Source organism: Chelonoidis abingdonii, chromosome 14 (assembly GCF_003597395.2).
Source record: "Chelonoidis abingdonii isolate Lonesome George chromosome 14, CheloAbing_2.0, whole genome shotgun sequence".
Lineage (NCBI taxonomy): Eukaryota > Metazoa > Chordata > Testudines > Testudinidae > Chelonoidis > Chelonoidis abingdonii.
The window spans coordinates 40142511-40163029 of record NC_133782.1 but is presented as its reverse complement, the minus strand read 5'-3'; the positions used below and the strand labels follow the sequence as shown (position 1 = coordinate 40163029).

Here is a 20519-nt window from a genome sequence, read left to right as displayed (position 1 = left end):
TGGGAGGGAGCCATGTGGGGGTAGGAGCCATGGGGGGATGGGCAGGGGGTGGTATGTGGGGCAACACAAATAAACCTCCCCACCCAGGGCAGGGCTTTAGTGTGTGCGTCCCCTGATAGAAGGGACGGGTCCTGTTTGGAGGGCTGTTTGTCCATGCCCCATACTGCCGAGGGCGATACTCCTTGGTACACGCCGGTCCAAGGGCAGGCCGAGCAGAGTGCCAGGCCTGCATAGGCCCATGGCGCAAGCCTCACAGGGACCTCTGACAATGAGGTAGGTTTGTGTCCCCCTGCAAATATTCTTACCCCCTCCCCAAAATGGCTCCAGCAGAGACAGTAGGTGACGCAGGAAATTAGGCGCACCCTACCCACAAATCCCATCACCCCACCCAGCGAGCCCATCCCCTCTTCCCCCACCCCCTATACCCCCATCCCCCACCCATTCTGTACCCGCCATTGCTGGCCCCATCGTCCACCCACCCATCCTCTACCTCATTCCCCCTCCCCATCCTCCCCCCCACCCAGCCATCCCGTCTCCCCATCCCATACACTCCATCCAGCCATCCCCCCACCCATCTAGAACCCCCTCTCCCACTTCATTTCACCTTGCACCCCCACAGCTGTCCTTCCACATTCACTCCCACCTGTCTATCATTCTGAACTCCCCCACCCCGACCTCCCCCTATGTCCCCCGCCCCCCTTTGTTCTATTCTGGCTTTTTACACTCTGATGGAAAAACTAATTTGAACAAACTTTTCCGACCCCAGCTGGGAAAAATGCCTTTATCCCCTAGCGCTGCCCAGCCCCCATGGGGGTGTGTGTGTGTCGTGCGCCAATGGGAGTCTAACCACTAGGCATCACTCCCCTCCCAGAGACAAAACCCAGGAATCCTGGCTCCCAGCCCCCCAGCTCTAACCACTAGGCCCCACTCCCTTCCAGAGACAGAACTCAGGCATCCTGGCTCCCAGTCCCCCCCCCTGCTCTAACCACTAGGCCCCACTCCCCATCTACCCCCTGAACTTCTGTCCTTCCCCCTTGATGAATCCCCAGCGGAGGAAGGGGGCAATAGAGATGCTAGGACATCCCTCCCTGCTCCCAGGAATCCCACCTACGCCCCACAGCCAGGGGCCTCCAGGCTTAGGGCTCCTGGCCAGAAGCTCCCTGGCTGCAGGGCTGCAGTCCAAGGGGAGGGCAGTATGGGGCCCAGGACATGTGGTGGGCTGGCAGGAAGCCTGGCCTGCCCAGACAGGGCTATAATTAGCCCTTGGGATTGGGGCCAACGCTCCCCTGCAGCTACCCTATCTCCAGGCCTCAGGAAGGGTCATCCCACAGCCCAACCCACAGCGGGCCCCAGCAGGTAAGGGGCAGGGCTGGGGTGGAGGGGGAGGCTCTGGGGCAGGAACTCTGGGACTGGAGAGGGTGAGGGTGTGTGCCAAGCCTACACACCCCACATCAAATGCAGACACATAGATACAGCAACTACACACACACACTGCAACCCTCCCCACAGCAACTACACACATACACACACAAACACAACACCCCAGCAACTACACACGCAACACAGATATGAACTACACACACACACACCACAACCCCCAGCAGGAACTACACACAAGCACACACATACACAACACAGATAACAACTATATAAACAGCCCCCCCCCCCGGCAACTACACACACACCAAACACAGATCAGAACTACACCACACACACCCCACACCCCTCGCCCCAGCAACTACATGCCGCCCCCCAGCAACTACACACATAACACAGGCAAGAACTAGATACACACACACTGCAACCCCCCCCAGCAACTACACACACACACAACACAGAGGGGAACTACACACACCAAACCACAACACTCCTCCAACTTTTCACCAAGCAACTATCCAGCAGCAAACACTGTCACACAAAATGAACACAGGAACATGCAAAACACCATACCCACACACAAAGCAACACATTGCACAACACTGCACACACTAAATAGAAGGTTAATGAAACCACACGGTCATACATCAGCCCCCCACACACACTTCACAACCACACATAGAGACACCACAGATATTCCTGCCCAGCACACACCACCGGAGGACAGGGACACCCTCCAACACAGCGCACAAGACACATGTCATAAAATCCCTCAAATACACCCCCAATACCTACAGCTCACAACACCCCAACTGTTACACAAACACCACACTGCAATTATGCACACATGCCACAAAAACATCCCCCCCAGTTACACACAATCACAATCTCTCTCTCTCTCTCTCTCTCTCTCTCACACACACACACACACACACACACACACACACACACGTAGCTGTTGAATGGCATAAACAGAATAGAAAACAGGGCCTGTTCCCTGTAGGTGGCACTGGCTCCCATCTGGTCCCAGGGTGGGGGCTGACTGGCTCAGGGGGGCAGCAAATGGCACACGAGGCCTGCCCCGCTACGGGGCACCAACTCCCATCCAGCCCCAGGCACAAGGGCTGACTGGCTCAGGGGCCAGGGCCTTTCACGTCCTTTCCTGGCAGGTACCCCCGGGGTGATGTGGCCAGGCGAGGGGCCGGGGCCAGACGAGGAGGGCGACGCACCTGAGCCGCACTGGGAGCTGCGGAGCGAGTGCCATGCCCAGCAGTTCTTCGAGGCGGCGTTGGAGCTGCGCGGGCAGGGCCAGCTGGTGGATATGACGGTGCTGGCCGGCACCCAGCGGTACCAGGCCCATGGCGTGGTGCTGGCCGCCGTCAGCACCTTCTTCTGCCAGCGGCTGGCATGCAGGGCTGCCGGGGAAGTGGACGTGAGCCCACTGGCCACACCACGCGGCTGGGAGGCTGTGCTGGATTTTGCCTATACAGGGACCTTCACCGCCATGCCGGGCACGGCTGGGGAGCTGGAGGCTGCAGCTCAGGCCCTGGGTGTGCCACGGGTGGTGGAGATCTGCCAGAAGATGGGGGGCGGGCTGGAGGGCAGGAGCCCAGATGAGGAGCAGTGGGAGACGCTGCGGGGCATGGAGGAGCTGTACCGAGCCGGGGTGGGCTGTGACCTGGCGCTGACCACTGAAGGAGAGACCTTCCGAGGTGAAGGGGGCACCGGCAGAGGTGGGGAGGGGGCAGGGCTAGCAGGGGGCTGCGGGTTGGGAGTGAGGGGCACCGGCAGGGCTGGGCTAGCAGGGGGTGCAGATCGGGACTGAGGGGCACTGGCAGAGCTTGGGGGGAGCCCAGGGCTGGGGTGGCCAGCACTAGGGGCAGGGCTGGGGTTCAGAGGGCTGCATGTCGGGAGTGAGGCGCACTGGCAGTGCTGCAGAGGAGCCCATGGCTGGGGGAGCAGGGGGCTGCAGGTTGTGAGGGGCACCAGCAGCCCTGGGCTAGGAGGAGCCTGGAGCTGGGGTGGCTGGCACTGGGGGCAAGGCTAAGCGGCCCGAAGGTGCCTTTGGGATCTCCGTGCCTGACCTCCCTCTTCTCCCCACAGCTCACCGGGTCGCCCTGAGCTGCGGCTGTGAGTACTTCCGGGCCATGTTCTGCAGCGGGATGCGGGAGGCGCGCCAGGGAGCCAACCCCCTGCCCACGCTCATGGCCCCAGCCGACCTGCGCCTGCTGCTGCCCTTTGCCTACTCGGGGACAGTGGCGGGTAGCTGGGTCGAGCTGCTGGGCGCAGCTGAGACTGCCCTGCAGTACCAGGCCTCGGGGCTGCTGGTGCTCTGCCTGGAGGCCCTGCAACAGGCACTGAGCCCGGCCCGCAGCCTGGACCTGCTGGCCTTTGCCCGCGCCTATGACCTGCGTCCGCTGGGCACTGCCGCCCAGGCCTACGCCCTGGCCAACTTTGATGGGGTGGCACAGTGCCCCGGCTTCCTGGCCCTGCCGCTGACCGAGCTGCTGGCCCTGCTGGGCTCAGACGAGCTCTACGTGGCCAGCGAGGTGGAGGCCTTCGAAGCTGCCCTCCGCTGGCTGGATGCCAACCGCACCCACCGCCTGCCCCATGCTGAGGCCATCCTGGCCCGAGTCCGCTTCTCCCTGATGGGCACACGGGAGCTACGCCGGGTGCGAGCCACGGACCTCCTGGCGCCGCCAGGCCGCCTCTACCAGCTGCTGGTGGCGGCAGTGGCGGGCGAGGGGCCCTGCCGCGTGCGCACCCCGGCTGGGGCCCTGGTGATCTGCGGGGGTGAGGGGCTAGCACCCAGCCTAGCTACCCGCCGCCCCACCCGGGAGCTGTGGTTCGCCCACCGGTTCCACAGCAGTGTGGGGCTGGTCAAGCAGGTGGAGTGGAGGCGGCTAGGCCAGTTCCCAGATGGGCCACGGTTCCGCCACGCTGCCACCGTGCTGGACAACATGCTCTACGTGCTGGGCGGGAAGCACTACTACGGGGTGCGGGACATGCTGGCCACGGCCTTCCGGTGAGTGGGGCAGGTGCTGGCCTCTAGGGGGCGCCAGCTCCCATCCAGCTCTGAGCAGGGAGGCTGGCCCAGGGGGCAGGGAATGGGGCACAGGGCCTTTCCCGTCTAGGGGGCGCCGGCTCCCATTCGGCTCTGAGCAGGGAGGCTGGCCCAGGGGGCAGGGAATGGGGCACAGGGCCTTTCCCGTCTAGGGGGCGCCGGCTCCCATTCGGCTCTGAGCAGGGAGGCTGGCCCAGGGGGCAGGGAATGGGGCACAGGGCCTTTACCGTCTAGGGGGCGCTGGCTCCCATCAGGCCCCAGGGTGGGGGTCTGATTGGCTGGTGCCAGAGGAAGGGATCTGTGGTGGGTGGGGAGATGGGACATGGGGGGCAGGGAAAGAGACCTGAGGTGGGGGGGGGGCTGTCTGGGGGGATGAGGTGGGGAGAATGGGACCTGGGTCTGGCTTGGGTGGAGTGGGGGAGCTGGCCAGCCCAGGGGACAGGGAATTGGGCCTGGGATGGGCAGGGGACTGGCCGGCTCATGGAGGCAGAGAATGGGACCTGGGGCAGGCAATGGGATCTATATGGGGAGTGCCCACCTCACCCCATTGCAGGTATGACCCCGCGCAGGACTCCTGGCAGCGCCTGGCCGACATGCCCAGCGCCCGCAGCTCCTTCCCGGCTGTGGGGGTGGCTGGGCGGATTTACGCCCTGGGGGGCATGTCTGAGGATGCCTACTGCACAGATGGGGTGCAGTGCTACGACCCCCCTGCCGATGCCTGGAGGTGAGGGGGGTAGTTCCTACTCCTGCCCTCGGACGCCTGGGTCCCCTTTTCCCTCCAGGGCCCCTACCCCTGCGTGGCTGAGCCAAAGTACCCACAACCTGGATATCTGGGGTCCCATTGGCACTAGGCCTGGTAGGGGCCAGGAGGGTGCCACGGGGGGCTGCCATGGGTGGTGGTAGGGATGCTATGGGGGGCCACGGTTGGCTGTTTGTTTCTCCTTTTTCCTCTATTTCATTGGCTGATTTTTCTCTTCTTTTCTTTTCTCCCCCCCAGGCCATGCACCCCCCTGCCTGCCCCGCTCTGCGGCCATGCCGCCTGCACCCTGGATGGCGCCATCTACGTTTCAGGGGGCTGTGATGGCTCAAACAAGTGCCGGGCCTGGCTGCTGCAGCTGGGCCTGGGAGGCCCCTCAGCCCAGCTGGCCCCCATGCTGGAGGAACGGGCTGGCCACATCATGGAGGCTCTGGGGGGGCAACTCTACGTGGCCGGGGGCCTGCGCTGGCGCGACAGGGGCTACATCGATCAGCTGGCCTGCGAAGTCTACAGCCCCGGCCCGGACGCCTGGGTCCGGCTGAGCCCGCTGCCCCAGGCCCACGTGGGGGGCGCCTCGGCCGTGCTGCAGGGGGAGCTTTATGTGCTAGGCGGTTACAGCCAGGAGACCTACCGGGACACCCACCTGGTGCATGCCTACCAGCCGGGGCGGGGGCGCTGGCTGACGCTGGGCACCCTGCCCCAGGCCTGTGCCGACCTGCGGGCCTGCGTCCTGCTGCTGCCGCCCGCCCTGCGGGGGGACCCAGCCCACCTGATGCCCCCCCCACGGGACCGGGCAGTCCCTGGCGCCTCCACACAGGATGGGGACCCTGCCCCTCACCGAACGGAGGACCCCTCTGAGTCCCACATGGGACGAGAACCCCCCCTCTGATATCCCCATGGGATGGGGCCCCCTCTGACCCCACCCCCCACAGAACAGGGCACCCCTCTGAGTCCCCCATGGGATGAGAAACCCCCCTCTGATATTCCCATGGGATGGGGCCCCCTCTGACCCCCCCCACCAAATGGGGGATACCTCTGAGTCCCCCATGGGATGAGACCCTCCCCTGACCCCTCACCTTGCAGCCCCCAGCACCTCCACCCGGGACAGAGAGCCTGTCTCCCACAGAACGGGGACCCCCCCATCGGGCAGGTGAGCCCCAACACCCCTCAGCGGTATAGGGGAGCCCGATTTCTCCACAGGGGGTGGGGAAGCCCCTCTGACAAGGACCTGACACCTCTCCTTGGGACACCCCCCGCGGACCGCTGGGGAGGGGGAGGGGGCCAGGCGGGGGGCGCTGGCTCCTGGGGCGCGAATCGGGTCAATAAAGAGGGTTCGGCTCCGCCCCCGACTGGTCATTCCCCACTCGCGGGCCGCCGCCATGCACCCCACGCGGCGCTTTGGGGGGCGGGGGCAGGATGCCCCCCCGCGCCCAGCCAGAACCGGAGCCTGGGCTCCGGGATCGGTCCCAGCAAGGGGGCCTGGGGCCCGGACTCCTGGGTTCTCCCAGGGGCGGGCTGAAATCGGAGCCCGGCTCCGGGGCGGGTCCGGCAGGCGCCTCCCACCAGCGGTTCCGGGCAGCGGCCGGGCTGGGTGCGGTGCTTCCTGGTGCGGGGCCTGGGGGCCGGGGGCCGGGGGCGAATGCAGAGCGGAAGGGGGGCTGGTCTAGGGAGGGGCTCCATGGGGGCAGGGCTTGGGGGTCTACCAGGGCCAGGCGGCCCCCCCGGGTCCTGCTCTGTGACCCGCGCCCCCATTCCTGACCCGCTGATGGGGGAGCCGGGCAGGTCTGGGGCAAGGGGCGGGACAATGTCCCCCCCCCACCCCCGTCCCGAGATTGCGTTGGGGGCTGAGAGCCCGGACTCCTGGGTTCTCTCCTGGTTCTGGGAGGGCAGTGGGGTCTGGTGGTCAGAGCCGGGCTGCTGGGAGCCGGGACTCCTGGGTTCTCTTTGCCTCTGGGAGGGGAATGGTGTCTGGTGGTTAGAGCAGGGCTGCTGGGAGCCGGGACTCCTGGGTTCTCTCCTGGTTCTGGGAGGGCAGTGGGGTCTGGTGGTCAGAGCCGGGCTGCTGGGAGCCGGGACTCCTGGGTTCTCTTTGCCTCTGGGAGGGGAATGGTGTCTGGTGGTTAGAGCAGGGCTGCTGGGAGCCGGGACTCCTGGGTTCTCCCCTGGCTCTGAGCAGGAGCGTGACCTCACTGGGCTGTCGGTCTCCTGGGTTCTCATCTCACTCTTCTCTCTCCAGGTGATGCAGCCATGAAAACTCCGGGTCCCGCCCTCCGCCCCAGGCCTGCCTCTTGCTGGCTGGAGAACCCTTTCCTGGGGGGCCACAGCCCCCTCCCAGCATGGGTAGAGGAGACCAGGGCCCGGCTTCTTCGCCCTCTCCCTCCCCCTGCCCCCTGGTTGAGCTCCCTGACCCTCACGCCCTGCCTGGCGTCTTCCCCCATCTCTACACCCAGCCGGGTGCCCCTTGCCCCTGGAGGTGAGGATGGGACCCCGGCCCACAGAGAGGAGCTGGAGCTGCCCTGGGTAAGACGGGCACCGTGCTGAGACCGGGCACCAACTCATGGTAGCTGTGAAGCACATGAGGCTGCAATTTCACGGTTGACCACTAAGGGGGCGATCCCAGGGGGAGAGATGCTGGGATCAGTCAGAGGGAGGGGGCAGTATGTGAAGGGTGATTCAGACGGGGGATGCTGAGGAGGGGCTGTTGCATGGAGTGGCTGTAGTAGGTGGTGGTCGGGGTGGTCAACGCAGGGGGTCGCTTAAGGGGGACAGTTGAGATGGGGGTGATCGGGCCGGGGGCACTGTGTGGGGTCCCCAGTCCCGTGGGTCACCCCCTGTTCTTTCTTCAGTGGGCCGATGCTGCCCCGGACCCTTCCGGCTCGCTGCCCCAGTACACCCTGGCGGAGTTGCCCGCTGAGCCGAGCCCGGAGCCCCTGAGGCAGAGGGACCCTAGCACCCAGCAGGCCCTCAGAAAGGGCCCCCAGCAGCACCTGAGAGAGCACAAGGTAAGAGAGGGGGGTGGGGGGCCTGGACTCCTGGGTTCTCTCCCAACTCTGGGAGGGAAGTGGGATGTAGTGGTTACTGCACAAGGGCTGGAAGCCAGGACTCATAGACTTTAAGGTCAGAAGGGACCATTATGATCTTCTAGTCTGACTCCCTGCACAACGCAGGGTGGGCAGGGGACAAGGAGCCGGGGCGTTGGCTGGGTCGGGAGTTCTGAAGGGGGCAGTCGGGGCGGGAAGTGGGAGGGGGCGGGGCCCAGGCTGTTTGGGGAGACACAGCCTTCACTACCTGGCTCTCCATACAGTTTCACAACCCTGATGTGGCCCTTGGGCCAAAAAGTTTGCCCAGTCCTTGTCTAGTGGATGAGCAGGGGGTGGCTGGGAGCTGGGACTTCTGGGTTCATCCCTGCTCCCTGTTCCCCCCAGCTGGCCCTGGTGAACCTGGTGTGCTGCTCCCTCGTGGAGGGACCCGATTTGGGGGCCCCAAGTGACGCGACGCGTGGGCGCCTGGTAGAGCTGTGTGAGGAGCTGGCCCAGCTGGAGCCTGAGTTCATCCTTAAGGTACTGGGGGGTGGGGATGCTAGCTAGGATGCCTGGGTTCCCTCCATATATGGGGCAAGGGACAAGCCGTCCGAGTGGATGGCGGGTGGTCTCAGGTGCCCTATGCCAGGGCTTGGGGAGGGAGAATGTGCTTTAGTGGGTTAGAGCAGGGGAGCTGACGCCTGGGTTTGCTCCGGCCCTCAGTTTCCCCTCTCTCCCTACAGGTCGCTCTGTATACGCGCCAAGAGCTGAATATCCGGGGAACGGCCAACTTCCTGCTGGCACTGGCGGCCCGGCTGCCGCCCTGCCGGCCCCACCTGCGCCGCTACTTCTGTGCCACTCTGCAGCTCCCCTCCGACTGGATCCAGGTGGTGGCGCTCTTTCAGGTACCCGGCTCCCACCCCGGCTCAACCTCAGTGACAGGTAGTTTCACCAGCCAGTGTCACCCCTTGCTGGCCAGCACTGACCCGTCTCCCTCTCCCTCGCAGAGCCTGGCGGGCGCAGGACGCCCCCTGGCTCCGCTGCCCCGCTGCCTCCGCGCTGGCCTGGCAGACAAGTTCCAGCAATTTGATGCCTACCAGCTGGCCAAGTACAACTCGCGCAAGAGCCGCGGCAAAGCCAGGGGGCGCCCACGGCCCCGCCAGCCGAGGAGGGAACTCAGGAGTCCTATGCTCGGGCCTCAGCGCTGCCAGCCGATTCTTCCTCCTGGAGCCGCCCCCCAGAGACCTCTGCCCTGGACGAGGAGATTCCGGCTGCGCCAGGCATTTGGCAAGCTTCAGACGAAGGTGAGAGGATTGGGGTCTAGTGGTTAGAGCAGAGGGTCCGGAACCCAGGACTCCTGGATTCTGTTCCCTGCTCTGGGAGGGGAGTGATGTCTAGTGGTTAGAGAAGACGGGCCGGAATCCAGGACTTGTGGGTTCTCTGCTGATGTCTCCTGCAGTTTGAAAGTGGTCAGCCATCCAAGGAACCACGCGAGACGAAGCCCTTCTCCCTGAAGGCGCTGATCCGATGGCTGCATATCTCCAAGCCGGCCCAGCACGTCATGAGTCTGCTGGGCTGCAGGTGAGAGCCCTGGGGAGGGCTCCCAGCCCCTCCCCCTTTCTATCCCCTAGATCCAAGAGGTGGCACAGTACCCAGGAGTCCTGGCTTGCCCTTCGCCCCCTTGTAGCTTCTGCTGGGATCACCCTGTTTCTGCTGCTCCCCCCTCTCCCCAGGTATCCCTCGGACCTGAACTCCTTCTCCCGGAGCCACCTGCCAGGGCCCTGGGACCCCAGCCAGGCCGGGACCCGAATGAAACTTCCGCAGCCCCAGACCTGGGACCGGCAGCTTAGCCAGCGTGGGAACAAGGCTGCGGTCTGGGAGGAACTGATCGGTAAGGAGGGGCTTCAAGTGTGGCTGTGCTTGCCCCCAGTGGTGCCCTGAGTGTGTCTAGGCGTCACCAGGGGGCACTGTTAGCTCTTTTCTCAGAGGGTGCGAGCTAGTATTGAGAGCAGGGAGACAGGGCGTGTGTGGGGCTGGCTGGGCTTGCCATGGGGCAGGTGGCCAGCCTAGCTGGAGCAGGGTTTGCCCGGTGCTGTAACACCCCTGAGGAGAGTCTAGCCTCGGGGCAGAGTGGGGGGCATGGCACTAGTCTCTGATTGGCCCCTGGGCTGGCTGGGTATCACTGTGGCACAAAGAGGCTCCATGAGGAGCTGGCCTCTGCCCCCCCTTGGCAACAAGGGGCCTGTATGGGGATAAGGGCCCCCCGGAATGCACCCCTGGTAGCCACAGGTCTCCCAGCGCCCCCTGGGGGCTGCAGCTAGCCCAGCACCTTTGTGGACACAGCGCCCCCTGGCTGTGGGTGGGGTGGTCTCCTAACCATGCTATGGGCTCTGCCTTGCAGACTCTGGGAAGCTGCCATTCATGGCCATGCTCAGGAACCTGCGCAACATAATCCGGGCCGGGGTGAGCGAGCGGCACCACGAGCGAGTGCTCAACCGGCTGCAGAACAAGGTACGGCCCTAGGGACCCTGATTCCCCCCTCCTGGGTCCCCAGAGCAGGATACAGCCCTGGGAGCCCCAAATACATCCCTTCCTGGTCCCCAGAGTGAGCTATGGCTCCAGAGACCCTGAAGTCCCCCTCCCCCCAGGGTCCCCACAGCGAGATACTGCCCCGGGGACCCTGAATTCCCCGCCAGGTCCCAACATCAAGATACTGCCCCCGGGACCCCGAATTCCCCCCTCGCTGATCTCCAGAGTTAGATACGGCCCCAAAATCCCATCCCCCTCGCCCCCAAGATAGGATGGCTGGAGTGGGGTGGAAGGCTGCTGGTATCCCCACCTTGACACTCCCCAATTTCCAGGAGTCCGTCATCCGCAGCCGGCAATTCCCCTTCCGGTTCCTGGCGGCGAATAAAATCATCCAGGACTTGGAGGAGCAGCTGAGGAAGAAAGGTGAGACTGGGGCTGCCAAGCGGTGACACAAATGAACCGTGAGATTTAAAAAAAAAAAGTTGTGGTTCATGGCAGGTTGAATCGCACCGTCACTGATGGAATAGCAGCTGAAACGTATCCAAAATATCTTTTGGCTATTTTCCGCCATTTACAAATCTAGCGATTGCACCGACAATGCAGAAGACAAAGTGTCTGGGGCTCTTGTGAGATTATTAGTTTTGATTACTAATATTTGCACAGTAGAAAAAGCTACATGTCTCAGCATGAGGGGGCATACAGATGTTTAGCGCATCTAGCACATAAATACCTTGCCATGCCGGCTACAACGGTGCCATGCGAACATCTTCTCACTTTCAAGTGACAGTGTAAATCAACTGGCAGCATTATCTCTTGCAACTGTAACAATCCTGTTTGTCTGAGCGATCGGCTGAAGAAGAAGTAGGACTGAGCGGACTCAGAGGCACTAATGTTTTACGTTGGCTGGTTTCTGAGTGGCGTTATTATTATACATAATTCCCCATTTGTACACAGCTCACACGACAGCACTGGTATGAGGTGAAGAGAAATATCGGTAATCGAAAATAGTTATCTAAAGGGAGCCCCGGACACTTGGTGTTTTCCATGTGGTAACTGAAATCGATACATTTGAAAATGTAGAAAAGAAGCCAGAAATCTTTGATACATTTCAGTTGCTACTCAACGGTTGTTTAACGGTGCGATTACAACTGCCATGAATCACAATTAATTTTGTTAATTTGTTTTGAGTTAATCACGTGATTTAACTGTGATTCATTGACAGCACTGAGACCCCTGAACAACCAGGGGCAAGAGCAGGGGTAGGCAAATTTTTTCGCCCGAGGGCCACATCTGGATATGGAAATTGTATGGCGGGCCATGAATGCTCATGAAGTTGTGGGTTGGGATGCGGGAGGGGGTGAGGGCTCCGGATGAGGGTACGGGCTGTGGAGTGAGGCCAGAAATGAGGTGTTCAGGGTGTGGGAAGGGGCTTCGAGCTGGGGCAGGGGATTTTGGTGCAGGTGTGTGTGTGAGGGCTCTGGCTGGGGGTGAGAGCTCTGGGGTGGGGATGAGGGGTTGGGGGTGCCGGACAGTGCTCTGGGCTGAGACCGAGGGGTTCGGCGGGCGGGAGGGGGATCAGGGCTGGGGCAGGCGGTTGGGGCGCAGGAGGAGGTTGGGGTGCAGGCTCCGGGTGGTGCTTACCTCAAGCAGCTCTCAGAAGCAGCAGCATGTCCCCCCTCCATCTCTTACATGGATGTGCAGCCAAGCAGCTCTGCGTGCTGCCCTGTCCGCAGGCGACACCTCTGCAGCTCCCATTGGCTGTGGTTCCTGGCCAGTGGGAGTTGTGGGGGCAGCGTACAGAGCCCCCTGGTTGCCCCTACACATAGGAGCCGAAGTGGGGACATGCCACTGCTTCTGGGAGCCGCATGGAGCCGGGCAAGTCCCCAACCCGGCTCCCCTGGCTGGAGCCCCGGAGCAGGGCAAGACCTGGACCCCACTCCCTGGCAGGAGCTCAAGGGCCAGATTAAAAGGTCTGAAGGGCTGGATGTGGCCCCCAGGCTGTAGTTTGCCCACCTCTGGGCAAGAGGCACTGGCAGAGCTGGGCTAGCAGAGGCTGCAGGTCAGGAGTGAGGGGCACTGTCTCTCTCCCCCCCACACCTCCAGACAGTCCGTGTCCCTCTAACGTGGAGCTGCTGCGGGTGCTGCTGAGGCGCGAGAAGAAGCAGCCAGGGGCCCTGCCCGGGGTGCGGAGGCAGCCGCCCTGGACGCGCCGGGAGCTGCGCGCGGCCTTGTCCATCCCTTTCCTCTTCCATGCGGTGAAGAGCGAAAAGCAGCGGCTGCAGAAGGCCAGGTGAGGGCTCCATGCTTGGCTCCTGGGCGTGGCCATGGGGGCAGGGTGGGGGCTGGGCAGGTGAGGTGTGAGGCTCGGGGGTGCCAGGTTGCGGAGAGGGTGCCAGGTTGCAGGGGGGTTGGGCAGGGGGTGGGATGGGGGAGCTGGGCAGGAGGGGTGCCAGGTTGCAGGGGGACTGGGCAGGGGGCAGGTGGGGTGCCAGGCTGTGGGGAGGGGGCCAGGTTGCAGGGGAGCTGGACAAGTGGGGTGCCAGGCTTTGGGGGGGCAGGTGGGGTGCCAGGCTGCAGGGGAGCTGGGCAAGGGGCAGGATGGGGGGGCTGGGCAGGAGGGGTGCCAGGCTGTGGGGAGGGTACCAGATTGCAGGGGGCCTGGGCAGGTGGAGTGCCAGTCTGGGGGGCAGGTGGGGTGCCAGGTTGCTGGGGGGCTGGGCAGAGGGCAGTGGGGGGGAGGCTGGGCAGAGGGTGCCAGGCTATGGGGTCGGGCTGGACAGCAGGCACGATGGGGGGCTGGCCAGGGTCTCAGTAGCAGCTTGTGCTCTCCAGGGAGCTGCGTCCTGACCCCACCCTCCTGCTCCGCTATCGCTGGGCCCTGGACGCCGCCATCCACATCTCCGCCCGGCACAACCTGCCCCCCCTGCCTGGCCGCACCCTCATCCTCTGCTGCACCTCCAACGCCATGGAGACGCCCTACCACCAGGCCCGGGAGCTGCGCGGCCCCCGGCCGGAGCCCATGACAGTGAGTCGGGGGGGGGAGGGGGTACACTGCGCTCACCCCCTGGCAGTGCCCTCTGAGGGCAGGGCAGGGTGCTGCACTCACGCTCTGGCAGTGCCCTGTGTGGATGGGGGTCAGGGTTGGGCTCTGTGCTCACGCCGGCAGTGCCCTACAGCGGTGGGGGGCAGAGCGGGATGCTGCGCTCACCTCCTGGCAGTGCCCTCTGGGGGCAGGGCGGGGTGCTGCGCTCACCTCCCAGCAGTGCCCTGTGGGTGGGGCCATGCCCTGCTCACAGTCCCCCATCTCTCCTAGGCGCTGGAGGTGGCCCTGCTGCTGGGCCTGATGGGTCGGGCGGTGGCGGAGCGGGCGCGCCTGGTGCTGTATGGCCGTGGCCATTGGGAGGAGGTGCAGGCGCTGGCCGGGTCGCTGCTGGAGAATGTCCAGAGCCTGCATCAGCGGGTCCAGGTGAGACACCCCTGGTCCCTACTCACTCCCTTTCCCCCTGTGCCCATGGGGAGTCCCCAGCCAGGCCCGGCCTGGCTCCGTGTCTCACCCCGTCTCTTCCCCAGGCCACAACGGAGCCGAGCAGCAGCTCCAGCACCGTCAGTGACGTCCTCTGGGACCTGGTGGCTCGTGGGGAGCCGGTGAGTCTTGGCTGTGGATTTGGAGTCAGGGGCACTGGCAGGGCTGGGGGTGGGGGGCTGGGCTAGCAGGGGCTGCGGATCGGGAGTGAGGGGCACTAGCTGAGGGTGGGGGCCGACAGCTGGGCACAGACTGACTGTATCTCTCCCCCATTCCCCCAGGTTGACACTCTGCTCGTGCTGAGCCCCAGATCTGAGGCCTCCCTGGCCGGCCCCGCCCTGCGGCTGGTGCGGGATCGTGTTGCCCCCCACTGCCTCTTCGTGAACCTCTGCCTGGAGACCAGGGGGTATGAACTCGCCCCCTGCCCCTCCCCAACACCCCACTGTACCCTCTTGGGGGCAAGGAACCCCCCGCATTCCTAGCCTGCGGGGTGGGGGCTTCTGGGGCCTTGCCCGGGCTGTTCCCTGGTGGTTTCCAGAGAGGGAGGGGGGATCCCTGGGCCTCGGGGGCTGGGGCCAGGGGGCTCCCTGTGGCTCTGGGGGAGCGGAGTGGGGATTCCCTAAGGGCAGGGAAAGGGGTTCCCCTGGGGGCAGGGATTCCCTGTGGTTTGGGGGAGGAGCTCCCTATGGCTCTGGGAGGGTCGGAGGAGCTCTCTGGGGCACCCCATGGCTGAGGTGGCCCTACCCATGTCATTGCAGGTGCCAGGGGGGCCCCGTGGATGAGGTGGTGCTGGCTGGGTTCAGTGAGCAGGTGCTCAGGTGAGTCTCAGCCTTACGGGGAGGGGGGCGGGCAGGGGGTGTCACGTGGGCCAGGTTTGTAACTGTCCCCCGTGACAGGTTAGATCACAGAAACCTCTTGGGAGCTGCCACTTGCTGTGCTAAGACCATTCCTACCCCTGCTTTCCCTGCCAGCCCAGGACCCCAGCACCCTGTCTTGCTGAGCCAGATACGCCCGTCTGCTCCGACACAGACACAGGGTCTGAATTACTTGCCCCAAAACTGCAAGTTTACCTGAAGGCAGCTAACAGAAGTGTTCCTGCCTTTAACTCCCAGATCCCCAACTCCCAATGGAGTCTAAACCCAAATAAATCTGTTTTACCCTGTATAAAGCTTATGCAGGGTAAACTTATAAATTGTTCACTCTCTATAACACTGATAGAGAGAGATTCACAGCTGTTTGCCCCCCCGCCCAGGTATTAATACAGACTCTGAGTTAATAAGTAAAAAGTGATTTTATTAAATGCAGAAAGTAGGATTTTACGTGGTTCCAAGTAGTAACAGACAGAACAAATTAAGTCACCAAGCAAAATAAAATAAAATGTGCAAATCTACGTCTAATCAAGCTGAATACAGATAATCTCACCCTCAGAGATGCTTCAGTAAGTTTTTTCTTCAGACTGGACTCCTTCCAGGCCTGGGCACAATTCTTTCCCCTGGTACAGCTCTTATTCCAGCTTAGGTGGTAGCTACGGGATTCTTCATGATGGTTCCTCTCTCCCTTTGTTCTGTTCCACCCCTTTATATATCTTTTGCATAAGGTGGGAATCCTTTGTCCCTCTCTGGGTTCCCACCCCCTCCTTTGCAATGGAAAGACACCAGGTTAAAGATGGATTCCAGTTCAGGTGACATGATGACATGTCACTGCAAGATTTCATTGCCCACTTGCCAGCACACAGGTATACAGGGAGACTTACAGGTAAAACACACCCATCTGCAGACAATTGTCCTGGTTAATGGGAGTCATCAAGGTTCCCAACCACCATGAATGGCCCACACTTTGCATAATTACAATAGGCCCTGAGAGTTATTTCATATTGCTAGTCCCAGATACAAGAGTGATACATTTATACACATAGGGTAACCACACTCGGTAGATTATAAGCTTAGTAATGATGCTTTACAAGAGACCTTTTGCCTGAAGCATATTCCAGTTCCATTATATTCACTTATTAGCATATTTTTATAAAATTATATAGACTGCAATGTCCCCCCTCCCCTAGGTTCCTGGCCGTGCGTGGCACTTCCCGCCTGCTGGAGCACGTGGGCAGGATGGACGAGATCCACGGGCTGCCCCCCCCGCTGGGGGCACCCAGCAGGCACCCAGAGCTTTCCTCCGCCCTTCCCACCCTGCCCCCCGCCCCCCGGAGCAGGTGAGAGGTTGGCAAGGCCCACTGCCAGTCGGGGGTGGGGAGAGAGTGAGCAGGGGCTGATTCCCTGGGGCATGGGAGAGGGTCATGGTGGGGTCTAGGGCTGAGCTGGAAGAGGAGGGACCGGATTGGGTGGTCTGGTGCTGGTCCAGAGGAGGCAACCAGGCTTGTAGGATAGTGTGGCCCATTCGGGGGGGCAAGGGCCAATGGGGTAGTGACAGAGAGGCCCATCGTGGGAAAAAGGCCCGGTGGTGGGGGACAGAGGGGCCCATCGAGGAGGCAGGGATTGGTGGAAGGTGGCAGAGGGGCCCATCGGGGGGGGCAGGGGCTGGTGAGAGTTGACAGAGGGGCCGATCGAGGGGGGGAGAGGCTGGGGGGGTGACAGAGGGGCCCGTCGGGGGGCAGGGGCCAGTGGTGAGGTGACAGAGGGACCCATGGGGGGGCACAGGCCGGTGGGGAGTGACAGAGGGGCCCATCGGGGGAGCAGGGGCCAGTGGTGAGGTGACAGAGGGATCCATCGGGACGGGAAGAGGCAAGTGGGGTGGGACAGAGGGGTCCATCGGGGGAGCCGGGGTCAGTTGGGGGTGACAGGGGTCCATTGGGGGAACAGAGACCGGTGAGGGGGCTGGGCCGAGCCGGTCAGGGCTCCCCCAGCCAGGGTCTGATGGGTCCCTCTACAGGTGGCGCAGCATCCGCTTGTTCATCTCGTCGCCGGTGCGGGACATGCAGGGCGAGCGGGACGTGCTGCTTCGGGCCGTGCTGCCCGCTCTGCGTGCCCGCGCCGCCCCCCACCGCCTGGCGCTGCAGGAGATCGACCTGCGCTGGGGCATCACTGAGCAGGAGGCGCGGCAGGAGCGGTGGGTGCCCACCCTGAGGGCGGAGGGTTCAGGGGGACGGGGGAACCGTGCTGCAGGGAGTGGGGCAGGCGGTGCTGTGGTGAGGAGGGAGTCTGGGGGGACCCATGCTGAGTTGGGGAGCTGGGTGGTGCCATGAGGGGGTGGGGGGCTTGGCAGGGGCCCCTCCTGAGTGCTGACCCCTGGTTTTTTTCCCCATGCAGGCAGCTGGAACTGTGCCTCTCGGAGGTGGCCCGGAGCCAGCTCTTTGTGGGCATTTTGGGGGAGCGTTACGGCTACATACCCCGAGAATACTCTCTGCCGGATGCCCCCCAGTACGAGTGGGTGAGCGCTGCTAGCACCTTGTCAGTTGTATCGGCGGGGGGTGGGGCGGGGACACAAGCAGACAGTGCCCCTCGCAACCAGCTAGTGGCTGACACTGCCCTGCAGCCCCCTTGCCTGCAGGAACTTGGCCACTGAGCCTTTCTTCGCGCTTGGGGGAAGTGGGATTTTGCCTTATTTACTCTGGACGGTCGGGTGTCGTGCTGCGGCCTCCCTCACCCAGTCTGCCAAGTCGCTATAGTGGTAGGACAGGGGACCCTGCACAGCTGCCTCCGGTACCTACTGGCATTGGCGTTCTACTGCCCCACCCACGTCCCTGGGTTGGGCAGCCTGGGAAGTGGCCTACAGTAATGAGTGTGAGGCATGGCCAGATGTGCTGCTCTCATTATGCCAGGGAGGGTTCCAGTAGTTGGTGAAATTGGTGCAGCGATGACATCCCTCCCACTAGGACAGTATAAAGCCACTGGAGGGGTTATTCTGTCAGCCCATGCCTGGCTTCATAGCACGTCGGAGCCTGCCAGAGTGTCCTGTACCCTGGGTAGAGACAGAGCTTGGGTATCTCAGAATAGTGCTGGTGGTGAGGGTGGGATCCCTTCTGGTGATGGGGTGAAGCACAGAAGAGGGTGCAGGCCTGTAAACATGCCGCTTAGTTTCACGCTCCAGAAGTGTTGCGTCCAGGGACGGGAGCCTCAGAGGTGGCCAAGGTCAATGGGAACCCCCCAATTCTGCTGAGGTTGGTGGGTGAAGTGGGATCCAGGCTCACCTCAGCACAAAGCTCTTTGTGTCTGGCCCTGGCCTGGGCCTGCTGGCCATGTCCACAGAGTGTGGGGCTCACAGATGCACAGAGGAGGAAGCTGGGAATCCCACTTCATAATGGCCCAGGTGTGTTTCTTCCCTATGATGCCTGTTAGTCTGACCCTGCCTGAGAGCTGTTCTGCCTGTGGGCTGGCATGGCTGGCCTTCACTTCGTGGCACAATTGGTGGGAGCGGTGGGATCCCTCCAGGTAACAGGCTCGATCCCACCACGTGGGGGCTGATGATGGAGTCCGGTGTGCCATCGCTGCAGGTGAAGTCATACCCTCGGGGCCGCTCCATCACTGAGCTGGAGGTCATGCAGTTCCTCAGCAGCCGGCGCAACTCTGGTTCTGCTGCCCAGGCGTTCTTCTACCTCCGTGAGCCAGATTTCCTTGGGTAACTCTGCACCCTTTCCCCTCTACGTGGTGCCGGCTCCCCTCCAGCAGCATGGCAAGGATTGGCTGGCTTGTGGGGAAGGGACAGGGAATGGGACATGGGGCCTTTCCCCTGTACGGGACACTGATCTGGCCCCATGATGGGGAGCTGCCTGGCTCAGGGGGATGGGGAACAGGGTCTTTTCCCTCTAAGGGGTGCCGATCCAGCCCCATGATGGAGGGCTCGGGAATGGGGCTTGTCCCCTCTAGGGAGTGCTGATCCAGCCCCAGGGTGGGATACTGGTTGGCACAGGGGGCCGGGGAACGGGACATGGGGCCTTTTCTCTCTAGGGGGTGCCAATCCAGCCCTGTGGCGGGGAGCTGGCTGGCTCAGGGGGCGGGAATGGGACATGGGGCCCCTGACCTCTCTGTGGTGGGGCAGGTCCGTGCCGGAAGCCTGGAGGGCAGATTTTGTGGCAGAGTCAGAGGACGCTCAGCACCGGATGGCAGATCTGAAGGGGCATTTGGGCCAGCACCTGGGGGTGGCATCTGTCAGCAGGTAATGGGCCAGGAGATTGGTGGGTGCCGTGGGATCTCTGGGCCCCACGGTGTCTCCCTCATGGCTTTGCTGTCTTCCCCAGGTACTCCTGCCAGTGGGGTGGCGTGGCCCAGGGCCGGCCGTATGTCAAGGGGCTGGAGGAGTTTGGGGCCCGGGTGCTGCAGGATCTGTGGGGCGCCCTCCAACGCCAGTTCCTCCAGGTAATGTGACTCGCTGTCTCTGGCGGGGAGGAACTGGGGCCTAGTTGTTAGAGCGGAGGGTGCTGGGAGCCCAGACTCCTTGGTTCCATGCTGACGCCTGTCTCTGCCCCCCACCCCTAGGCTGAGTCGGAGCCCCCTGGGGGTGAGGAGGAGGAGGGGCAGGAGCTGCAAGATGCCTTCCAGGACTTCCAGCAGCGCCAGTTCTGTGCCCGGGGCAAGCTGCTGGGCGCCGTGGCTGGGCGGGTGCGGGAGGGCCGGCCCCCCCGCCGTGGGGCAGGGGGCGGGCTCTATGTGGTGACGGGTGCTCCTGGCGATGGCAAGACCGTCTTCATGGTGAGGCTGGGGGAGGGCTCTGCGTGAGGCCTGAGGGGAGGGGCTCTGGGGCACCCAATGGGCAATGGGGGAGGAGTCTGGGGGCAGAAAGGGGTGGGTTTTGGTTATGAATTGTAGGCAGGGCTTGCAGGGGGCGGGGTCTGGGTCTGCTGTATAAAGCCTGGTGGGAGGGGCCTGAAGGAGGGGGTGGGACTTAGAGGCCAGGAGGGGGTGGGGTCAGGTCTGTTGTATGAGGCCAGGTGGGAGGGGCCTAGAGGAGGTGGAGGGGGTCTGGCTGTGCTGGGTTATGGTGAGAGGGGCCTGGAGAGGCCCCGCCCCCAGCTGACTCACTGTTCCTTCCCTAGGCGGCGCTGGCGCGGGAGCTGAGCGCCCATCCCCCGGCCCAGGACACCTCCCTCACCCGCTGCCTGGTTGTCTCCCACTTCACTGGGGCCCGGCCGGACCAGGCCAGCGCCAGGGTGGTGCTGAGACAGTTGTGTGCCCGCCTGAGCTGTCTGCTGGGCCAGACGGCCCCGCCCCCCACCAGCTACAGGTCAGGACGCCAGGGTTCCTTCCTGGCCCTGGGTGGGAGTGGGGTCTAGTGGTTAGAGCAAGGGGGGGGGGGGGG

General features: G+C 63.3%; 2 protein-coding genes across 2 annotated transcripts in view; both read left to right on the top strand.

The window, feature by feature from the left end:
• Positions 1 to 1306: 1306 nt before the first annotated feature.
• KLHL33 (kelch like family member 33) lies at positions 1307 to 6108 on the top strand. The gene is made up of 5 exons (XM_032765709.2): positions 1307 to 1356; positions 2547 to 3089; positions 3481 to 4402; positions 4995 to 5165; positions 5439 to 6108. The coding sequence occupies exons 2-5, from the start codon at positions 2561 to 2563 to the stop codon at positions 6085 to 6087; spliced, it is 2271 nt and encodes a 756-aa protein (XP_032621600.1). The 5' UTR covers positions 1307 to 1356; positions 2547 to 2560; the 3' UTR covers positions 6088 to 6108.
• Positions 6109 to 7298: 1190 nt separating this feature from the next.
• Positions 7299 to 20519, top strand: part of TEP1 (telomerase associated protein 1) — a 25133-nt gene continuing 11912 nt past the window's right edge. The window contains 25 exon segments of the mRNA XM_075072401.1: positions 7299 to 7718; positions 8045 to 8200; positions 8624 to 8758; positions 8962 to 9123; positions 9226 to 9522; positions 9678 to 9799; positions 9952 to 10109; positions 10620 to 10729; positions 11080 to 11170; positions 12851 to 13037; positions 13580 to 13772; positions 14061 to 14136; positions 14139 to 14213; positions 14318 to 14361; positions 14363 to 14392; positions 14552 to 14676; positions 15029 to 15088; positions 16330 to 16479; positions 17157 to 17333; positions 17534 to 17654; positions 18718 to 18842; positions 19263 to 19379; positions 19462 to 19579; positions 19700 to 19912; positions 20257 to 20444. Coding sequence (XP_074928502.1) covers positions 7446 to 7718; positions 8045 to 8200; positions 8624 to 8758; positions 8962 to 9123; positions 9226 to 9522; positions 9678 to 9799; positions 9952 to 10109; positions 10620 to 10729; positions 11080 to 11170; positions 12851 to 13037; positions 13580 to 13772; positions 14061 to 14136; positions 14139 to 14213; positions 14318 to 14361; positions 14363 to 14392; positions 14552 to 14676; positions 15029 to 15088; positions 16330 to 16479; positions 17157 to 17333; positions 17534 to 17654; positions 18718 to 18842; positions 19263 to 19379; positions 19462 to 19579; positions 19700 to 19912; positions 20257 to 20444 — 3503 coding nt within the window. The 5' untranslated portion in view covers positions 7299 to 7445.

Coding starts and splice junctions, on each gene's coding strand:
- KLHL33 (XM_032765709.2), top strand. CDS start 2,561: ATGTGGCCAGGCGAGGGGCCGGGGCCAGACGAGGAGGGCGACGCACCT. Junction 3,090..3,480: donor TGAAGGAGAGACCTTCCGAG/GTGAAGGGGGCA, acceptor TTCTCCCCACAG/CTCACCGGGTCGCCCTGAGC. Junction 4,403..4,994: donor ATGCTGGCCACGGCCTTCCG/GTGAGTGGGGCA, acceptor ACCCCATTGCAG/GTATGACCCCGCGCAGGACT.